General features: G+C 37.4%; 1 protein-coding gene across 1 annotated transcript in view; it reads left to right on the forward strand.

Annotated features, from left to right (window-relative positions):
- Positions 1 to 150: 150 nt before the first annotated feature.
- Positions 151 to 19,930, forward strand: part of FAM208A (family with sequence similarity 208, member A) — a 33,639-nt gene continuing 13,859 nt past the window's right edge. The window contains 14 exon segments of the mRNA XM_010572596.1: positions 151 to 650; positions 7,252 to 7,397; positions 8,573 to 8,665; positions 9,573 to 9,645; positions 10,970 to 11,061; positions 11,412 to 11,570; positions 12,912 to 13,039; positions 13,716 to 13,747; positions 14,429 to 14,534; positions 14,967 to 15,070; positions 15,186 to 15,289; positions 15,525 to 15,597; positions 15,744 to 15,818; positions 17,467 to 18,183. Of these exon segments, the coding sequence (XP_010570898.1) occupies positions 260 to 650; positions 7,252 to 7,397; positions 8,573 to 8,665; positions 9,573 to 9,645; positions 10,970 to 11,061; positions 11,412 to 11,570; positions 12,912 to 13,039; positions 13,716 to 13,747; positions 14,429 to 14,534; positions 14,967 to 15,070; positions 15,186 to 15,289; positions 15,525 to 15,597; positions 15,744 to 15,818; positions 17,467 to 18,183 (2,293 nt within the window). The 5' untranslated portion in view covers positions 151 to 259.

A 19,930-nucleotide genomic window follows, 5' to 3' on the forward strand; every position in this document is an offset into this window, starting at 1 on the left:
CGCCCGCCTGCCCCTCTACTTACAACGTGTGCCGCGAGCGGATTGGCTGAGGCGGGCTGCTCCGGCCCCGCCCCCTTTCGGTGTGCTCTGCCGCCATGTTAGAGAGCCGGGAGGGGTCGGCGGGGCTGCCATAAAGCGAGCGGACGGAGGGGGAGCAATAGCGGCAGCGGGCGGTGCGTGGCGCTGGGGAAGGGGTGGTGTGGTGGGGGAGGAAGAGAAGGCGCGGGCTGTCGTGCTCGCTTCACGGCCACAGGACTGAATGGCGGATGCCCCGATCCCCAGTGGTAGCGAGATGGAGCCGGAGCGGCATCAGCGGACGGAGAAGACCAGCGCGGGCCTCCTCGGGGTGGAGAGTAATAGAGCAGGAGGCGCTGAGGACACCACACAAAATGGCGGACGCTCTGAGAGCAGTAGCACTGGGGAGGCGCTGCTGGTGGCTGCTGTTGCTGCAGAGGACAAGGTCCCCCCAAACCTCAGCATCACTAGCAGCAGCCAGCGCAGGAGCAGCATCTCAACGGCAAATGAACAACAACAGCAGCAGCAGCCGCCCAGCGGTGTGTTGGGGGGGCCTCCCCCTCTCCCTAAGCCCCCAGAAGACCTGCCTGTTAGGAGGAACTTTCAGATCCCCAGGAAGAGCAGAGAAAAGAAAGGTTGTTCCTTCCCTTTCCCTCCCTTCTCTCCCTCACTCCCCTCTTCATCTTATTCATTAGGCAGGATCTTTATGCACCTCACACAACTGCATGCAAAATCCTGCGGGTGTGGAGGAGGCTGTGGCATGGCTCGGACTAGTGAGGCTGCTGGGGATAAGATATTTAGTGTCAGAGAGGCTTTTACATTCTTTTCTCTCCCTACCCCTCCTTCTTTTCTTTTTCGTTTTAATTTTGTCACAAGGAGGAGAAAACAAAACAAAACTCGGCTTGAATTTCAGACCGTTGCTTTAAAAGGACGGAAAAGCTGGATGCAGTCAGGGTGGGCTTGAGTGTTGATCCTGGCTCTGCTTCTGGAGATGCAGTCGCATGCAGAGAAGATGGTTCTATGGGACATGGACATGCAGAGAAGATGGTTCGCTTTTCTCTTCCCCCTGACCTCCTCTCTGCAGGAGAGGCGTGTAATCCTGCTTAGGGTAGACTGGCAAATATTGAGCAGAGTTGTCTTTCATTGATGATACGCAGAAGACTGTTCTTACCTAGTGAAAGTTCCTTGCTTTGCAGGGAGGAAGCCAGCATCCCATGTTCACGTGCCTCACCTTGGAAGCGTTCCTCTTCCAAGCGTCCAGGGTTTGTTTTTTGGTTTTCGAGTAACTCTTCCTCTAAAAGCCTGTGGTATTTCTTGCTTTTCGTAAGACTCCATTGGCTTCTGCTTATCTTTGATTTTGTTAAGTGGCATTGAAGATCTGTCTTATTTCTTCCCTGAAACTTATCTCAGTTCTTGACCTTTTGCAACATGGGGTCAGTAACTTAGTATGTATCACAGAAATACCTGTTCGCATAGGCTTCTAGTTCTTCAGAGAAGAGTCTAACATCTAACTTCTTGAAATGCTTTCTTCTGTAAGGAAGAGATGAAGGTAGGTTTATTTCATTATCCAGTCTTTCCTTTTCCCTCCTTCCATTTTTGGCAGTAATGTCCCCTTTTTCCTTTTCTTCCTTTTCCATTGCCACCCCCTGAGGGGGGGGGGATACAAGTCTGGCAGAGATACATTGTAAAAAGGACTGGGTTGATTTGAAGGAAAAAAAAAGCCTCATTATTCATCTGACAGAAAAATGTCTGGATAAAACATGGTGCCTCTTGCACTTCCCGTATGTCAGACCCAAGTGTTACATTTGAATACCTTTAAATATATATCAGAAATGTTTAGTATTTAACCACAGACATTAGAAGTTGCTCTCTAGCATTTGGTTCCAATGTGAATGAAAACCTGCAAAATACCTTTTTGGGTCATCTAATTCATTATTTGCCTATGCAGAACCATCTCCTACAGGGTGTAAAAAGCTTTAGAAAATGTAGTTCAAACATCAGGCTTCTGTGTCTTCTAGGGTAGAATGGGAAGCCATTCTTACCTTACTTCTAAAATTCACTTGCTAACGTCAGGGTCATTTGACCCATTCTTAAGGGCTTACTTTTTAGTGTACTTGTATTTTTTTTTTTTCCCTTTCAGCTTACAGAAAGCTTCTTGGGCACTTTAATCATACTGGCGACTTACAGCTTCCAAAATTCTCAAAACAGATCTCCATTCTGTTAGTGGCGCTTGTAGTCTTATAGTTGCTTACGGTTGCTGGTCGTTGGTCTTACACCGTGTGATACCATGATGCAAAGTGCTGTGAGAGACCATGTCGTAGGCAAGACTAGCAAAAGTGGGCTAGCATAAAAGCTGCCAACATGATTTTTGAGGACAGCCAAATTGCTATTGGAATTAGTATTGGCATTTGAGAAATGCAATTAAATCAGTTCTGGAGCTAAACTAGAAGATAAGCAGTGCATTGATCGTCTGACATGGTAGTGGCATACGCTTACAACATGCCTAGTACCGGTGTTCAATTACATCTTGTTAAATTACAAAATAATCAAAATATCGTCTGTCCGTCTCAAAAGTGCTCTCTTGGCTGGAATCTAAATTCTAGCATGAAACAATACACATGGAAGCTTTCTCCATCCTTCCTTGTATTGGAATTGTCCTTGTTCTGCTTTTTAAACCTCCATTTTGTTCCTGGACATGCCATCCTGACAGATACCTGCTGTCTTGATCGCGAAGACTAATCTGTTATGTACAGACTTCAAAATCTGTACAGGATGACTTTGTTATTTGGGTGGTGTTATTTTTTTTTGATGGTTTTTCTTCTTTTTTTTAAGCAGCAGAATGTGCTTGCAGAACAACTTTTGATTGTGAAGCAATTAAAAATTGAATTTGCAAAGCAAAAATGTAAGGGAAAAATCCTAGAAAACTTAGGATTTAGCTGTTTATTTAGCCTTTCTGGAATTTATCTCCACCTCTATTGGAGACTAACAAATGACTGAAAGTCAACAGAAAGAATCTTGTTAATGTGGAGAAATGCATCTGAAGGAAGTGTACTTCTTAAAACTAATTGTGGTTAGTTGTCACAAAGAATCTTTCTTCTGATTTCCTTTTCTTTTTTTCCTAGCGGAAGAGTTCAAGAAACCAAACTAAGAAAGGTTGGCTGTGAGATTTATTTTTTTGAAGGTGTGCGTGCATTTGTTTTCCTACTTAGAACTGTCTTGAAAGTTTCTGTTTTCTTGGTACATACAGTTTAGTAATGATGTTACGCTCTCTTGAGTAGTTTCTCTTTTTTTTTTTTTTTTTTAATCTTGGTACTACAGCCTGTTGTCATGGCCTCTCTGAGGCCAATTTGATTGTCAGATTTTCACAGGTTTCCAAGTCTGCCTGAAACTTTGAAGATCTTTGTTTAATAAGATGAGGAACAACAAATTTTCAAGATAAAGCACTGGAAGAGCATTTTTTAACTTGCTGAAATAACTCTATGAATGGCCCTCATGCCAAAAGACAATCCCCAAAAACATGCTCAAGTAGCAGCCAGTGACTTAAGGGGTTGCTTGTTGATTAAGGTTGGACATTTGTTTCCATTGTGTACCAAGTTATCCAATGTCTGCTGTTTCTCAGACTGAGTGGGGGAAAAAGGTCTTGCTTTTGTCCATGAAAATCTTAGCAATACTTGCTTGGAGGTCTTGGTTGTCCCTTTTCTACTTAATAGTATTTGATGGTTCGTTTTGACTTGTCTTTTGTTTTCTAATTTTCCCTATCTTTGGTAGAGGTGGGTATCTGCTATTTGCTACTTAGTATTTCTACATGGGGATTTCATTAAGCAATCCTTGAACTTGATAACTGTTTAGACCTTCTGAGAGCAAAAGATGTTTGAGGCTGAAAAACTCACAAAAGTAACAACATTATGGTTCATTAACACCACAGATTTTTTGTTTTAGTCTTAAAAAATGAACTTAAAGAAAATCATGCTTCTCAATGGAGTTTTTGTAGCAGAAGCATTTGTTTGTGAAGAGTGCTAGCATTCTGCCAACTTACAATAAAATAAGTAATTTACTTATCTTCACTTGAAAGTTAGTTCAGGATTCCTTAAAGAGAATGTCTCCGTCATCTTCTTCACATTCTGCCTTAAAAAAAAAAACCGCAAACAACCAAACCCGCTAACTCCAAACTTGGTTTTCTCAAGTTGAAGCATCAGACAGCTGTGAAAGAGAAACTTAAAGCCTCTAGGGAATTACATGCATCCAAACATCCAGTCTAATGTCTATCCCTAGACTAGGTGCTGTATTAGCTAAACTAAGTTTCCACCTAAAAATACTTATATATGTTCCAATACACTGAGTAGAAACTGAACAAAACCAGTATTTACTTATTTTTACTTATGCAAAACAAGCCAGCAAAAACAACAATAATTGACTTGTATGTATTATACTGCAAGTTAGTCCTTAACATAAATTACTGTTTAATTTACACAGGTCAATAAAGGTGCAGCATACCCACATCAGGTTTGTATAGTGAGTCTGAAAAACACATATGTACACGCTACTGGTCTTTGAAGTGATGTAGGACTGGAGATAAACTTAATAATCTCATCCTTTGCCTGTGGACATAGGGTTTGGTGACTGCTACAGAAGGTCTAGTTTAGTACTTCTCTTTTTTTTTTTCTTTTTTTTTTTTCTTGCTTCTAAACTCCTTTAAGTGAGGTACAGGCTCTTCTATAGTGACCCTAACCTTTCAGAAAACAGCTGCCCTTTAGCAGCAATGCTTAGATGACAAATTGAAAAGTATTGCCTTGCTACTTACCTCATTAGGTAATGTTTCAGGTTTTTACCAAGAACCTGAAGCCTGCAGTGCCTCAAGTTCTGGAGAAACTGGGAAGTGGATTTCAGCCTGTCAGGAAGCATATGATGAGTGTGTTTGAGGAGTCATACTTGGAGAAGGGGGGGGAGTTTATGCCATGCACTCTAAAAAATTTATTGACTGTTGTATATGATAGTTTATCTGAAATTCAAAGCTAAGTGACGTGGGTTTTTTTGCTTTATGATTGCAGTGTTATCCTGCAGTCAGTTTGTCAGTTACTCCTTCCTCCATCCATAATGTAAAGCATTAGGTAGAGCTCTTCCAAATGTCTGTTGAGAGCTGTTTGTATAGTAGTTTATGTAGGGTCTCCCTAGCTGAAGAACAGGGGGACTTGCTGTTCTTAGGCAAGTCTGTCTCTGCTCCAGAAAGCAGGAAATGTTTAAACACAAATGGGAACGTAGTTGACAATGTTTGAATGAATGACAGGACCTTAATTGATGTAATAATATGCCTCTTCCTAGATACACATCTGAGAAGGAGGCAAGATGTTGTGTATAGTTTGTGGTCAGTCTTTCTAGCTAGCCCTGTAGGGTTTTCTACTTGCCTGGACTCAAGATGGAAGAAATAGGCTGGGTTTGACTGAGCATGAGTTTTAGGGGGAGGGAGGGAGAAGGGGTGAGGTACAGTAATCACTGTTAAGGAAAGAGGAAATTTGGACAAGCAGCTGGCATTGGTAACTTTCTGCCTTAACTGGTCCTTTTAGACAGAAGAGGAGCAGGTAATACATGAAACTCATGCACTGCAACATGAGGGTTTAGTAACTCCTTGTCAGAAAGATCTAAGAGGTGTTTGGGAATAGGGTGGGACAAGAGGTGCTTTTCCAGTGTGTGTAGGCTTGTTTTATATTTTACTAATAAGTGTTTCTCTCTTCAGTACAAGTGCATTCAATCTTAGTAATACTAAGATGAGAATTTCATTCACTTTTAATTATCTTTCCTCCCATATTGCTGTCAGCCTTTCAAGAATGAAGGCGTTGTTACTAAAAAGGATGTTATATAAGAACCGTTTCTTAATCACTTTCATAACTTCCACTCTTAAAAAAAAAAAAATCACTTATTCATTGTTGCTGGTGTTGGAATCGTTTTACTTCAGTTTGCGGATGTGGTATTACATTATAAAAATGTGTGTTTAAATGCAGCTTTTACTAGATAACACAAAACAGTTCAGTTTTCATTTAGAACATTTGTTTTATGTTAAGGCTAATGCAGTAAATTTTTCCTGCAAATGAGGAAAAGATTACTATGTAAATCTACTACTGCATTATTTAATGAAGTTGGAGATACACTCCAAAGATATAATTAAATTTAATTTGCTGTTAATGGTAGATTGTCTTTTATGTGAGACTAGTACTATTGTAGTTCATTCCTAACCATTGTAACTTCTAGTAGTTTCAGGTGGTGGTGGTTTGGGGGTTTATTTTGGTAGAGAAAAATAGGCCATCCTACAAAAAGAGCAAAAGGGAATACTTACTGTCAGAAGTTTGCAAATACCACAAAAATACTGTACTTTTTGTATTTTGGAAGTTACCCTGAGGAGAAAAACACTTGCCATACTGAACTAGTTCAGTTCGCCCAGAGCTATTATTTTCCTAGACATTACTCACAAAATCTGTGCTCAAGATTCTCTGCTGGCCCGCTCTCAGGTTGCTCTTCTGATCAGTTTGCCACTTTCAGTACCCTAATACAAATTAAGAAGCCTGGGAGATGAACACTTTATTGTGCAAACTTAGGCAAAGGTTTGCCCGGAAGGTGAATTTGTATAAGTGAAAGGCTTTCCTTTTTAGTCATTAATTGTAAGGGATAAGATCATAAAGCATGAACGCAGGTAGTGTGTTTTTTAGTAATAGGAGCTTATTGGACTTCTTAAGACAGTATTGAATTTGTAAATATTTAGTCTAATAAGCAAGCATACAACCATGAGCAAACGAACAAAAAACTCTGTAGTGGCTCTAAAGAGAGGCTAAGCTATGAAACTGTTGTTGAGGGTTTTATTAGAACAATTTGTTCGTGGTTCTTAATTAAGAGCTAATTAGTCTAATTAAAGTTCTAAAACTTTAATTACAGTGTTCTGCAATACATGTCAGATGTTTTCAAAGGGTAAATTCAGACTTATAAACTTCTGAGAACTAGCTGTTCAAGTGTAATATTAAAAAAGCATAAAGAAATATGGTATTTTTTTAAGATGCTATAATTCTAGGCAACTTTAAGTTAAACTTTCTAGCCTAAATTCCATCTTTTTCAAATATTTTAGGTGTCTTTTATTCTAAATTGAATCATGAACCACTTCTCTTTGAGCATAAACTGTCAATGAACTGGAAATATTTGGATTTTTTCCAGATGTGTATTGGAGCTTATTATCTTATTTCTTCTCTTTTATAGCACTCTTTCAGCCAGTAGCTGTAGGCTCTCGAGAATTTGAGGATGTTGTGAAGATTCTGCATTCATCTTACTTGGAACCAAGTTCAGTGTCCAATTTTAATTACAAGAGAGCTAGCTTAGTTCATAGTGAACTGTTGGAAAAGGAAGTAAGTATATTTTTGGCTTCTCTTTATGAATAAGGTACACGTCAGATGAAATTTAATGTTTTTTCTGAGTCTAGAGGAAAAGACCTGGAGATTGTTTTCTACTTACGTGCTTGATATTTAATTGCAAACTCACATCACCAAAAATGTAAGCAGGTATTTTTCAGGCAAGTTTATTACTGCATAGACATAAAATCTTGCCTGCCATATACTCAAAAAAGACTAAAAAAAAATTTTATTTGGCACCACTTGTCTCTGTGCATTTTTAGTTTTCAAAAGTTTTCTTAATTTTTAATGTATTTTTAATAACCTGGAAAGATGTTACAGTGTCTTATTTGAAAGGCCTGATGCTTCCCATGAAACTTAAGATTAAAATATTTTTCTGATACTAAGTTTACATAGTCTCTGTAATTTTGGTGTTTTCCAAGAAGTACCTAAAAGAGTTGATTACTTGAACTAGTAAGTGGAGGAGCTTGGTTAAAGCACTTCTGCTGTACCTTATCTGGTGTCTCTTAAATCCAGCCTTGGCTTTCTTTCATAACTGTGAAATTAGTTTTCAGTCCCAGTGCCAAAAACTTCATGTATGGAGTAATAGAATATATAATTGGTTTGCTATAATTATTATCTTGAAACTATAAGGTAAACTCTCAACTTTTTTTTTTTTTTTTAAATCTATTGTAACATTTATGATTCATGGTTACAGCTAAGAAGTATTGCAACTGATGAAAACCACCTCAGTAGCAGTGAGGTGCAACTGCAAAAGTACATGTACAACATAAGAGATAATGGGTCTGTCTCCTAAAAAGAGAAAAAGGCTTATTTCTGGAATTTCAAAGATGGTATGGAAGGCACTGAGCTGGATGCTTGTAGATAGTTATGCTACAAAGATAACACTAAAACATTACTACACAGGCTTGTTTGAAGAGTGTCTAAAAAACCAACCAAACAAAGAAATCTTTGGGCAGATTAAGTCAATGATATTTCCCACGGGTATAATGTTTTTGAAATTTAATTTTAGCAACTATAGTCTCATTCAGATTATCTTTTGATTATTTTTGTACGCTTGGATCTGCTGACATAGATGGGGCCTTGAAACATTGACACTTGAATGTAACAGCAGTAATCTCTCTACATGTGTAATAACATGTAACTCTGCATGTAACTTTCTGTAATAACAGTTCACAGAAAAACGCAGAGAGCTGAAATTTGATGGTCGCCTAGAAAAAGAGCTTTCTGAAACCTATGCATTTCTGATGGTTGATAGACCTCAGGTAAGAAAGCAAAACTGCTTATGAAATGTTTTCTCTTCTTTTTCAATTAAGAGTTGTTTGGTGGTGGTTTTTTTTAACACACTTGTGTTTTTATTGACACACTTGGTAATCTTTAAATTATTTTTGCAAAATTCAGCATTGGAATGTGTAGAAGGATGGGAAGGAGATATGATACTATGTCACCATTTAAATCCTTTATTCTCTGTTATTTAAGGTGCTCCATTTACATGTCTCTGTAAAGTACCTTCTCTGGTTTAGGCTCAGCTTTATAAATAAAAAGATAGATTTTCTGCAAGGCATGTGGGTTTTTATTGGTTTTGTGTTTGGGTTTGTTTTTTTTTTTTTATTCAAAAAGGAATGTTGTGTGTTTTCGTTGCAGTTGGGTTTTGGTGGTGGTTAGTGTTTTTTTTCTGTTTTTTTGCATCAAGAAGGGGTTACCTTTAGGAGAAGGTAACCTGTAATACTAGAAAATGGGCCTTGTCTTCTGTCTCTCTTCTTTGATCATATGTTTTTAATGGAAGTGATGGAAAGGGAATTTCTGTGCTTTTTCTGCTATTATAGAGCCAGGATTTCTTAAGTATTCAATCATTTGGCAGGTTTACTTCTGCTTTGTGTATTAAAAGCAAGTAATGTTCGTAAAGTATGTTTAAGGTATAGGGGGCTGGTTTTTTTTTAAGATGGGGTGAATCTGTGTAACTGCTTCATACTGAATGTTTGACTTGCACAGTTTAATGGTTTATATAGCAATTCAGACTAGTCTTACCTCTGGGTGGTTTTGTTTGTAAGGGTTTGGGGGGAGGGGGCAGGGTTAGCTCAATCAAAGTTCCGTAATTGTTGTTTCTAACTGTTCTGTTCATATTCTGGCTTTACTGATAGACTTGCTTAAAAACATGTCTGTTCTCTTCAGATCCAAAGCATATGTGAAAAGGGGCTGCAGGTGGGCCACTCCAAAATAACAATTCTCGGCAGCCCTTCCATGGGTAACTATCTTTTGATTGTATGTGCTGGTATTACTCAGTATGAGTTGGCAGATAATGTGATGCAGCTGTGTAAACTTTCAGTCCTTTTTCTATCACCTATTGCAGGAACATCACAGCTAGGTATTTTTAGCAAAGTAGATTGACATCAGAACATTTTCATAACTGGTTTTGACTAGTTCGTTGAAATTCCCTTCCCAAAGGGAAGACCTAATTCTCATTTTGGCTTAAGTCAAGCCAATATATCATGTCTTCCCAGTAAAATTGGGAGGCCAAAGAGCTAATACAATCTATGGCTGTGTGCCTCTGCATGTTTGTACATATGTATATGCATTCAGAAATACCTAATAGAAATAGTAGCTCAGCTTAGTATTGATGTAGGTAGAAGAGTCACAAGGTGTTAAAGAGATTAGAAAGTGCAAGATGCAAAGTTCCTTTCGCAAAGCTTTTCAAATAGAAAATTAAGAAACAATTTTGTCATCCTCTAAGAATAACATGATACAGAGGTAATAATATGAATGTTGAAAGCAGAACAGATGCGAAGGTGGGGAGAGCAAAGGTACATGAGTATATAATTTTTCACTGTTTTAGCCAGTAAAGGTTCTGGAGCAATTTATCAAAGCAGTTAAATACAGACTTGGAATGAGAAGAACCCATACAAAATGGACACTCTTCTGAGTATCTGAGTTCAGTTACAGTTAATTGATCTGAGGTAGTCGGCTAAACAACAGACAGTGTGTGAAGCTTTAAAATCTATGAAATTATGGCTGAAGTGTTGAAAAACAAGAATTTATTTTACCTTTCCATTTGAGTGTCAATTCATGATTCCAAAACTGTGTATTTTTGTCAACAGTGTAGAATGAAAGATTGCTGCAGTGTTTTCATGCCTTATTTCTCAAATCATACCTTCACTGCTTATCTCCATATTGTGCAATCGGGCATTGTACGGAAGGACCTCAGCTGTTTACAAAAAACCCAAAACACCTGAAAGCAGTATCTGTATGGCCTTTTGGCAGGGCTTGTCCTTTTGGTCACACCACTTTCAGTAATGTGGGTGTGCTCCTTTCAAACTGAGCTAGTGTCCATATTCTGCTGTGGTGTTTCATACTACAGTGGGTGCAAGTAAACATTTATTCTTCTGTCTTGAAGTTGCAAGTTATGAACATGCCCTTACACCTTTCTCTGATCATATTCCAAAAAGACTGTTGTATCTTTATTGTTTGGTATACATTGAGCTTTAATCCCATGTAATGCTTCTTGAACTTCTAATAATGTTTTAACATTCAGCATAATGTGTTTTTTTTTTTTTTTTTAATACTTCTCTCAGGTGTATATATCTCCAGGTATGCTGATTTATTGCAGCCTAATCCTCTAGAAGCTGGAGCAACTGGAGATGTCATTGTTTTTAAAATAATAAAGGTAAAATTATCTTGCTTATTTCTCAAGGATTATATCGCTTACTGATAAAATAAAGGTGATTTCAACCTAACTTATTCAACTTAATTTACAGTTATCTGCTTATAGGGAAACTAGAACGCTACTAGGTTTAAAATCTGATGTTGACATTGAGCTTAAATAAAGCATAATAAATTTTTATAATAGGTGAAAATGTCTTGTTTTCTTTGAAAGTATGAAAATAATGTACTTCTGTAAATGGCTTTTTTAATGGCCTCTTTTAATTTCCCTGCTCTTACTTCCTCTGGTGCTTGAAGCAATTTGCCGATTTTCAGGAAACAGCTTAGACTTAAAATTCTTCTGCTTTATTACAGGGAAGAATGAAAAGCATATATGACCACATCGGTATGAAAGCAATGGAATCAACAGTAAAGGGTGCGTTAGATCCAACACCAAAGCATGAGTGTCATGTTTCAAAGAATGCAAATAAAGTAACCTCCTTGTTGGCCTATCGAGCCTACGAACTTACTCAGGTAAAAGAAAGTTGAGCATGTGTTAACTACTTCTTATATAAGAACTTTATAAACAGAACTTTTGAAATGATGGAGATAAAAATCACTGAAGATATAACAAGTACTGAGCATGTCCTGTAAAGCTGCAGTCTGGTGTATGTTTAGCAGTAGCCCACAAATGCCTGTATTAGAAATAACAGAACATGTCAGCCTCTCCTGTTTCCCTTATATATATATACCTGGACCTGATGGAGAGTATCTTCTTCAGATTAGGATGTAGGTGGAATAAGAAATAGCTAGGTAATGTGCATGGCGACTGGAATGTAGGCCAGGGAGGAGGGGAGGTAATACGTGAAGTTTGAAGTGTAAAGGTAGAACTGGCTAGTGGGCATTAAGTGAGACTCCTAAAAGGGAAAATATTGGATAGGAAAGAACAGCATTTTTCTTTTTTGGGGGGGGGGGGGGGGGGGGGGTTTGTTTCTTTCTTTTTTTTTTTTGCTTCCCTTACCAAATTCTCAGGTTTGGAGATGGCGAGGGAAGGGAGAATGGAATCAGTTCTAAGCATCTCTGTTCCTCCTGTTGTTCCATCTCTGTTACTGCAGTAGTCTGTTGCAGTCAGATTATTCCATCAAGTCCATAGATTTCAGGATATTTACTTGAAAGCATTCTCTTCAGTATTACAACTTCTTTTGATGTCTGTAAATCAGACCTGGGCACTGAATCAAATGGCTAGAAAATGAATGTATGTTTTCATTTCTCCTTGCAAACTTGCCTTAATTAACATTTTTCTTTAACATTAGAATTTTATGACTTAACTAAGGATAGACTCCAAAACTCATAGCAATACTTACTTTCCTCAGTGAAATTTTTTTTGTTTTTGTTAATTGTCCTTTACCTCATCAAGAATATACTTTCAAATAAATGTTGCAATATTATTTTTTCATTCTTGGTTAGCTCCTGAAGTCGTGTCCATCCTGTCAGTGTTTTATAAAGGAGGGAGGACAAGTTGAAAAAATAACCTTAATTGATTGTGTTATAAAGTACATATGAGAACAGCATTTAAAGGCTTCCTTATTGTAGATATCAGCTTTTGAAGAAATAGGCTGTTGGTAAAAGGAACATAAATGTGATTTATTATAGTAACTTGCAACTTGTTTTATATACCAGTTAATATTTGGCATAACGGGTTTCAAACAAACTCCCTCTGTTTATTTAAATAATTAATCATGAGGTATATTTTGTAAGTTATATCTGTAAACAGAGTACACTTTTCAGTGAAGAAAGGTCTTGGATTGTTTGTATATTTGCAAAATACAGTTTACCAGACTTCTAATTTAACATTGTGTTCACTTCTTTTTCTAGTACTATTTTTATGAATATGGCTTTGATGAGATAAGGCGAAGACCAAGACATGTTTGTCCTTATGCTGTCGTTTCATTTACTTACAAAGATGAAATGGTGCAAGTACCAAAATTCTTGCCCCCATCAAGGTAAGCTAGGAGATGAGCTTTGGAAAGACTGCATGCAGCATGAAGAATTCATAGCTCTTGGCAGTAGCTTAGAATCGATTTAGATGAACAGTGCTGAAATGAATGGACATGTCACAGGGACTTAGCATAGTTAATACTTCTAATGCAAAGCAAGAGGTGACAAAATCGTTTTTTTGCAGAAGGCTGGCCCCTGTAGGAAGCAGTTCTGCTGCTCTTTTCACCTACTTGCCTTCTACCTAAGTGAAATCCATGTATAGTGGTTTTTGTTTTGTTTTTCTTAACTGAGGAAATTCATAGACATCAAAATGTTCACACAGCATTATCTTTCTTGGTATTCTAGAAAAATATTCTTTATACTTTGTCACTGAGCTCTTCACTGGTGTCATCTTACTCCTTGTGGAGAGACTATTTAAATGGGCAGTTGATTACAGATACGATATGATACCTATGCTGATAGGGAGGCATCCAGATGTGGGGACTGTACTATGTAGTGCTAAAAATAGTTATCAAAGTATCTAAAATAGCACAAGATGCTGCAGCAGTGATAGCTTGAGGTTAGAGAGGGAATTGTCAGTGTTGCTCTTTTGCTAGACTGATAAAGTATCCTTAATGTAAAATTTAGTAGCCAGAAGCTCCTGTCTCAACCTAGTCAGTCTGTCTTTTTTCTTTTTGTTAGATCAAACAGCTTCAGCACAGATAGAAGTACAGGTAAGAATGAACTGAAATTCATTGCTTTTATGATATAGACATGGAAGGTTTTGGACTTCTTTCCCCATGTAGTTTTATTTGGTTTTAACCAGCTTAGTTAAGCTGACTGTACACCTGAGTTTTATCCTGTACCATACTGATTGCAGGCATCTCTTCCTGATACTGAATGATCAAACAGACACCTTAACAAGTGTCATCTTTTACCAGAACAAACCAGAACTCAACAAAATCAAAAGTCTTTTTTCCACTCCTTCTCTACTTGTAACATAGGAAGAACTTATCTCCTGTTCAGTGGCACTTCAAATAATATGATCCTCTGTCCTGCCTTTCTTTTGAATCTCGTTCAAGCACAATATTAATACGTATGAAAGTGGTTGACAGTAAAGGTAAGGAAAGAGGATATAATTTCACAGATGTTGGCATCAAGGCCGTGCTTATATAGACAGGTACAGGTAACATACCAGCCTCCTTTACTCTGCTTAGAGCAGGTCAAAACAAGATAGGATTGTAAATACCCTTTCTGTTACCTTTTAATTTATTTAACATACTATTGTCAGCTCTGGTATGAGTATGAAATTTTCCTAAAACTGCTTTTGGAGATTCAGCAGCCTCTTTACTGCCACTTTATTTCAGTCCCACCTAGCAAGTGGCTTCACTTCCTCTTTCTCCCTCTTAATTTAGATAAATCTAACTATACATTATGGAGGGGACAGCTTTGGAATAAAGGCAAACTTTTGTGCCACGTTTCCTTGAAATCAGCAGCACGTCCTTTCCTTCCATGCAAGCTGTGAGTATAACCATTTAAAGAATAAGTTTAAAATATTGCTGTGTTGAAACTCTTTCTAGAAGAGACTGGTGAATTTTGGATATATTCAGATGAAAATCTAAAATACACATTGACTAGATCGTTTTAAATCTGTCAAACTAGAGTCTTGAGTCATATGTGTCCAGACAGACCTTCTTTTAGTTCATGCACACAACTCTGTCAGCATATCTTTTTTGTTTGATGCTATGTTGTGAGTTTGGTTTTTTTCTCCTTTGAAGTGACACACACTCCTTTGCAAGAATAAACACTACTGGCTCACAAGATAGTCTGGGGAACTGATTTTTAAGAGCGTGTATTTAATAGTTCTTATTTGGTCAATGAGGGTAGGATTGGGGGGGGGGAGGGGGGAGGTCTTTAATTGTTTTTCTTCTTAACCCCACCCTTCATCTCCAGTCCTGAGAAGCTTGAGGTTGAAAAAGTTGTGAGCATTGATCAGTTGAAGAAAAAAATTTCACCAGCATTATTCTATAAAGAAACTTACGTAGGAGCAAAAGAAGGTAAATAGTTCTAGTTTAATTTTTTTAAATTCAGAATTTTGAAAACTTTTCTGAATTACAATTTTGTTTCTCCTTTTTTTTCTTACCTTCTCTTTCTACCCTTGTATCATGTCAGTGTTGAAGAACGGCATGTACTGTAGCCTTTATGAAGTTGTGGAGAAGTCCCGTTCTGGTAGCCACTTGGAGGGTTTACTTCAAAAACTAGAGAAAGAGAAACTTGTGAGTGCAACGGATTTGACTATTTCTGTTTTTAAAGATAATTTTACTAAGTAGTAATTGAAGCGTACTACAAGATCCACGATCTCACTGGAATTCCTTAGCTGGCATATTCTTAAGTATTGTATCAGGGCACTTTTCTACCCATGATGGAATTTAGCTTATGCACAGTAAGAGTATTCATAGTGAGCAAATGTCTGATTGTTTGAAACAGTATACCTTTTTTGCTTGAAAACAGGTTCTTGTGAAACCACTTCTGGACAGAGGATTTCTTTTTCTTCTTTCTCCTTGGCAAATGATGTCCCCTTATGGTATGCATACTCTGGGGTTTTTGGTTTTGAGTTGGGTTTCGGGGGTTTTTTTGTTTGTTTATTGGGGCATGGGGTTTTGAGTACTAGATTGTCTTTTGAAGCATAGTGGTGGTCTTCTCAACTGTTTTTATTTTCTTGTGTTCTAGACCACCAAACTGGACGGCCCCGCATGCTACATGCACTGTTTCTGTTTCCAGAACCTAGAGGTGTAATGAGCTCAAGTAAGTCTGTTTTCCGTTGAGAGTGTTGTGTACATCCTTATTTAAATGTAGTTTACATTCTGTTGAAGACTTTGTAGTGTTACAGCCTGCCAGTGTAAACTAGGAGTAACAGATTGCATTGGTTATGGTCATGGTGATACTGTTCAAAAAGTGTTTATTTCTTCACAGAAGTAATTATCACACTACATATTTTGGGTTCATTTGTTCATATTTGAGAAAGTAGAACTTTGTTCAAATTTCTTAATTGTATATTCTAGTAGAACTGAGCATCAGTATTCCAAGAGATCTATGCATTAGTAATAACATTGCACTTCAGAGGTTTGAGGGCTTTCTTTAACTGTCAAAACATTAAGGACAAAACACCTGAAAGTCTTCAATGTACCTGTAATTTTTTTTTTTTTTTTTTGTGCATTGGGATGTACACAAAAAACTGAGTAAATCAGCAAAGAACATATTGATACAACCAAGTAACAAAAGATGTCTGAAACGACTTGGCTTTAGTAGAACTTTAATGCTTTGGGATGAGACTTTAAAGTTAATCTTTTACAGTTGAAATTTGCAATAAGTAGAACTAGCAGCAGAATGCAGTCCTTTTTGGCCTGCAGTGAGTTCGAAGTGATACTGTCAAAACGTAGCTCTTTCCAGGCATTTCACTTTTACAAAGAAGTTCTTGTCCGAAGTCTTGGTAGCTTCCTAGATTCTTGTCTCTATATTTCTTATTTTAGTAAACCCCTTACACTTTTCTTATTTAATTAACAATTGTGAAAATTCAATCAGTTATAGATTGGGTAAGAGGAGATACAAGATGACATTGTAAGTGTGCGCATGTCAGTTTCTTAAAAATACTCCAGTTCTTGCTGCTGTGACATTTCAAAGACTTGTAAGCTCCAGTTTCTGTCAGACACAAGGTTAATCACTGGTTTGAGTCTTCAGGATGCTTAAATGGTTGAATGGAGAAAAGTTTCAGTCTGTGATTGGAAGGAGGGGGAAATTGTGAATAAATAAAAAAAGGATATAACTTAGGGCTTCCTTGAGCTGCTGTTTCGAGGATGTGGTAAAAAGATCTACTAGCTTCCCAGGACAGGGAAATCCTGCTCTTGGCACATGGTCCTATTGCATCTCTTTGATTTAGTGAGTTATATTGTTTTGCAAAGGAATGGAAAAAACTGTATAGGCTTCTGCTGGGTTACTAAGCTGAATCATTTTATAAGGGTTCAGTGAGCTTAGAAGCAGCACAATGAATGCGTTGGGACTGCATAGGAAGGAGTAATGCTTCCCCAGTTTCTTGCAGGGAGCTGTTAGGCTGCTGCTTAGTAAATCTTGGTAAGCCTTTGAAGTGGCTTTCTTATACAAGGCTGAGTAAAGTGGTTTGAATTGGAAATGATACGTGTATCTAGGATACAGGTTACCACAAAATTACGAAAACGAGCAGTTCATCATGACTGTGCGTAGATTGACTTTTAAGTAGGCTTTAAAGCTGGTTACCTCGCAAAAAATTACTTTCCTGGCTTTTGGGTTATTTCTCCACGGTAATTCCTAACCGTGTTTCACTAACTATGTATAATACAGAATATTGCTAACTAGTCATCATTTATTTATAGCTTTATGATTTGATTTTAATTGTGAATTCCCTTTTCTCCTATGGCAGCACAAAAAAGTGTTCCATCTGGAACACAGAAAAATTCAACTACCATGGTTTTGCACGAAAATCAGGAAATCATTCCAGAGTTCACAAAGTTTATTCAGTCTCTACATTTTGCTTTAATCCAGTCTCGTAAAGACACTACTGCAGATTTCAATGCTGTTGTGGAAAAGTATATAAATGAGTATTTGAAAAGATGCTGTAGTGGCCCTGGAAAATATAGAGAATTTATATTATATCGGTATGAATCACGGCTGGATGACAAGAAATTTCTTTATTCTGCTCCAAAAAATAAATCTCATATTGATGGCTCCTTGCAAAACTATATTTTTGGTTGTGAGGGATATCAACTACCTGTTTCTAGAGCTAAGGAACTGATGGCGGGAAATCGGAAATTTCAACAGTTCAGTCCCATCTCAGATTATGAAGCCACAGAAGAAGACTCCAATTTTGCCAATGCAAAAAGCGGGAAAAGAATCCGTGCAAAATATGAAGCCACTGCTGCCAAGCGAAAACTGCCTCACTCTGGAGATTATGATCCCGATCGACTCAAAGAACTTATTAACTTAATCCAGTGTAGGAAAAAAAATGTAGGTGGAGATTCTGATTCTGAAGACCTTAGAAGTAAAAGTGGTGTGAAGAGGAAGCTGGAAAAACAGTCTGAAAATTTGCGGAAATACTTAAAAATGAATGAATCTTCAGAGAATAGTTGTCAGTATGAAGGTAAGAAAGTCTTTGTTTAGAGTTCCTCTTTAAACAATTGTAGTTCAAAGCATACTTAATATTTAATCTTTGTAGATTGAATATTTTTTGCATACTGTGGATATTTTAATGCATGGTGGTTCATTTAAACATTGGCCTGAGATCTATCAATAGAGATTAAGTTCATTTTTATGTAGGTTGCCTCTTTCTGGGAGACAAGTTAGTTGTCAGGGAAGCTGATTTTGTTCAGCCTCTTTGGTAAGAAGGCAGACTTCAAAAGAGTTTGCTTAGCTGTAGAACTGTCCAAGGATTTTCTAATACAGAGGCTAAGCAGACTTGATATTGTAATGTCTTTGGCAGAGTTTGACCTTAGGCATTGCTGTAATTCTTTATGGCTTCAATACCCTATATAATACCTAATAAATTTAGATTGTAAGGGGAGAATTAAACTTCTAAGCGTTGAGCACAGTTAAGTTTTGAAATAGCCAGTAATGTGTGGAGTGGGACAAAGGAAACAACCTAATAGTATTAATTAAGATAGAATTATCCTGTACATAAAATCATCTGCCATTCAAACCAAGTCAGATACTTAAGATCTGCCAAAACCCCCGCCTTGATTTCTGTTTCCCTGACTGTTTTCTCAAGGCAATGATACAGGCTTCCTTCAGAAGGGGGAAAAATGGGGGAGAAGGGTGGCACAAAGAAGAGGGGGATTTACATCAAATACCCGTCATTCTCATGTGTACAGGAATCACTTTGGAAGATGAAGTGGCTGATCTTAGGAGTAAGTTTCCCTTTTGAGAGGGACAAAAGATACTGGCAAGTGCGGATGGAGGAGACAGTGTAGGCTACATGCTAGATCTTGGGATTCCTGCTTGGAAGTCTGTGAACCGTCAGGGTCTTTTTACATTGATTGTTAATGTAAAATATGTGAAGGCATTTCTACCTGGCTGTAATCAGAACGGTATCTGTTTAAAACTAAATTTTGACTTAACTCTTTCAGGGGTACCAAAACAGCAATGTCTATCTATGGTTTGAATTCCATGTTTTTATATAACTCTAGAAGTAATTTGTTTGTCCTGCAAAAAATCTTACCTAAAATATTGTAAGCTTAAGTAAACATGATTAGATTTTTATTAGTCAAACAGCACTTAAACAATTCCGTATTTCCATATATGATAAATGAGTTAGGGGTTCATCAGATACTTAAAGTAGTTCCTTGGCCTCTCTCTTCCCAAGATGAATAAATACCTATGGTATTTACTCATTCAATGGAATTAGTAGAAGAATAATAACCCTGTTCTAAAGTTATGTTTAGTATAAATAGGCATGGTAAAGTTTTAGATTTGCACTTAGTCTAAGATAACTTACAAGGTTAAGCATTAAGATACTCGTCAGCTTCTGGAGCAACAGTGATAGGATGGAGAGAAGTAAATATTTTGCTCAAATTATCTTTTTCTCTCAACAAGTAATGGAGAATTTTATAAGGTTTCCATAAAATACATAGATAATAGTATGTGACTGCTATTAAAACATAAAATAGTGTGGTAAAAAAATGTAATTAGTTATCTGGGGAAGACTCTTAGCTTTAGAAACTGCCCTTTTATCAACATCTACCTGTTTAAAAATTTTTGTTAAGAAAGTAAATGTATATGTATTTTATGAATTGATGCTAAAGAGTGAGACTGTGGGTATGTGGCAGGTGTTTGGGGGGGGTCTGGTTTTGCTTTTATTTTAAAATTTAGTAATGGATTACTTTTCCCCTCCT

The sequence above is a fragment of the Haliaeetus leucocephalus genome, unplaced genomic scaffold, assembly GCF_000737465.1.
Source record: "Haliaeetus leucocephalus isolate CR32 unplaced genomic scaffold, Haliaeetus_leucocephalus-4.0 Scaffold2, whole genome shotgun sequence".
NCBI lineage: Eukaryota > Metazoa > Chordata > Aves > Accipitriformes > Accipitridae > Haliaeetus > Haliaeetus leucocephalus.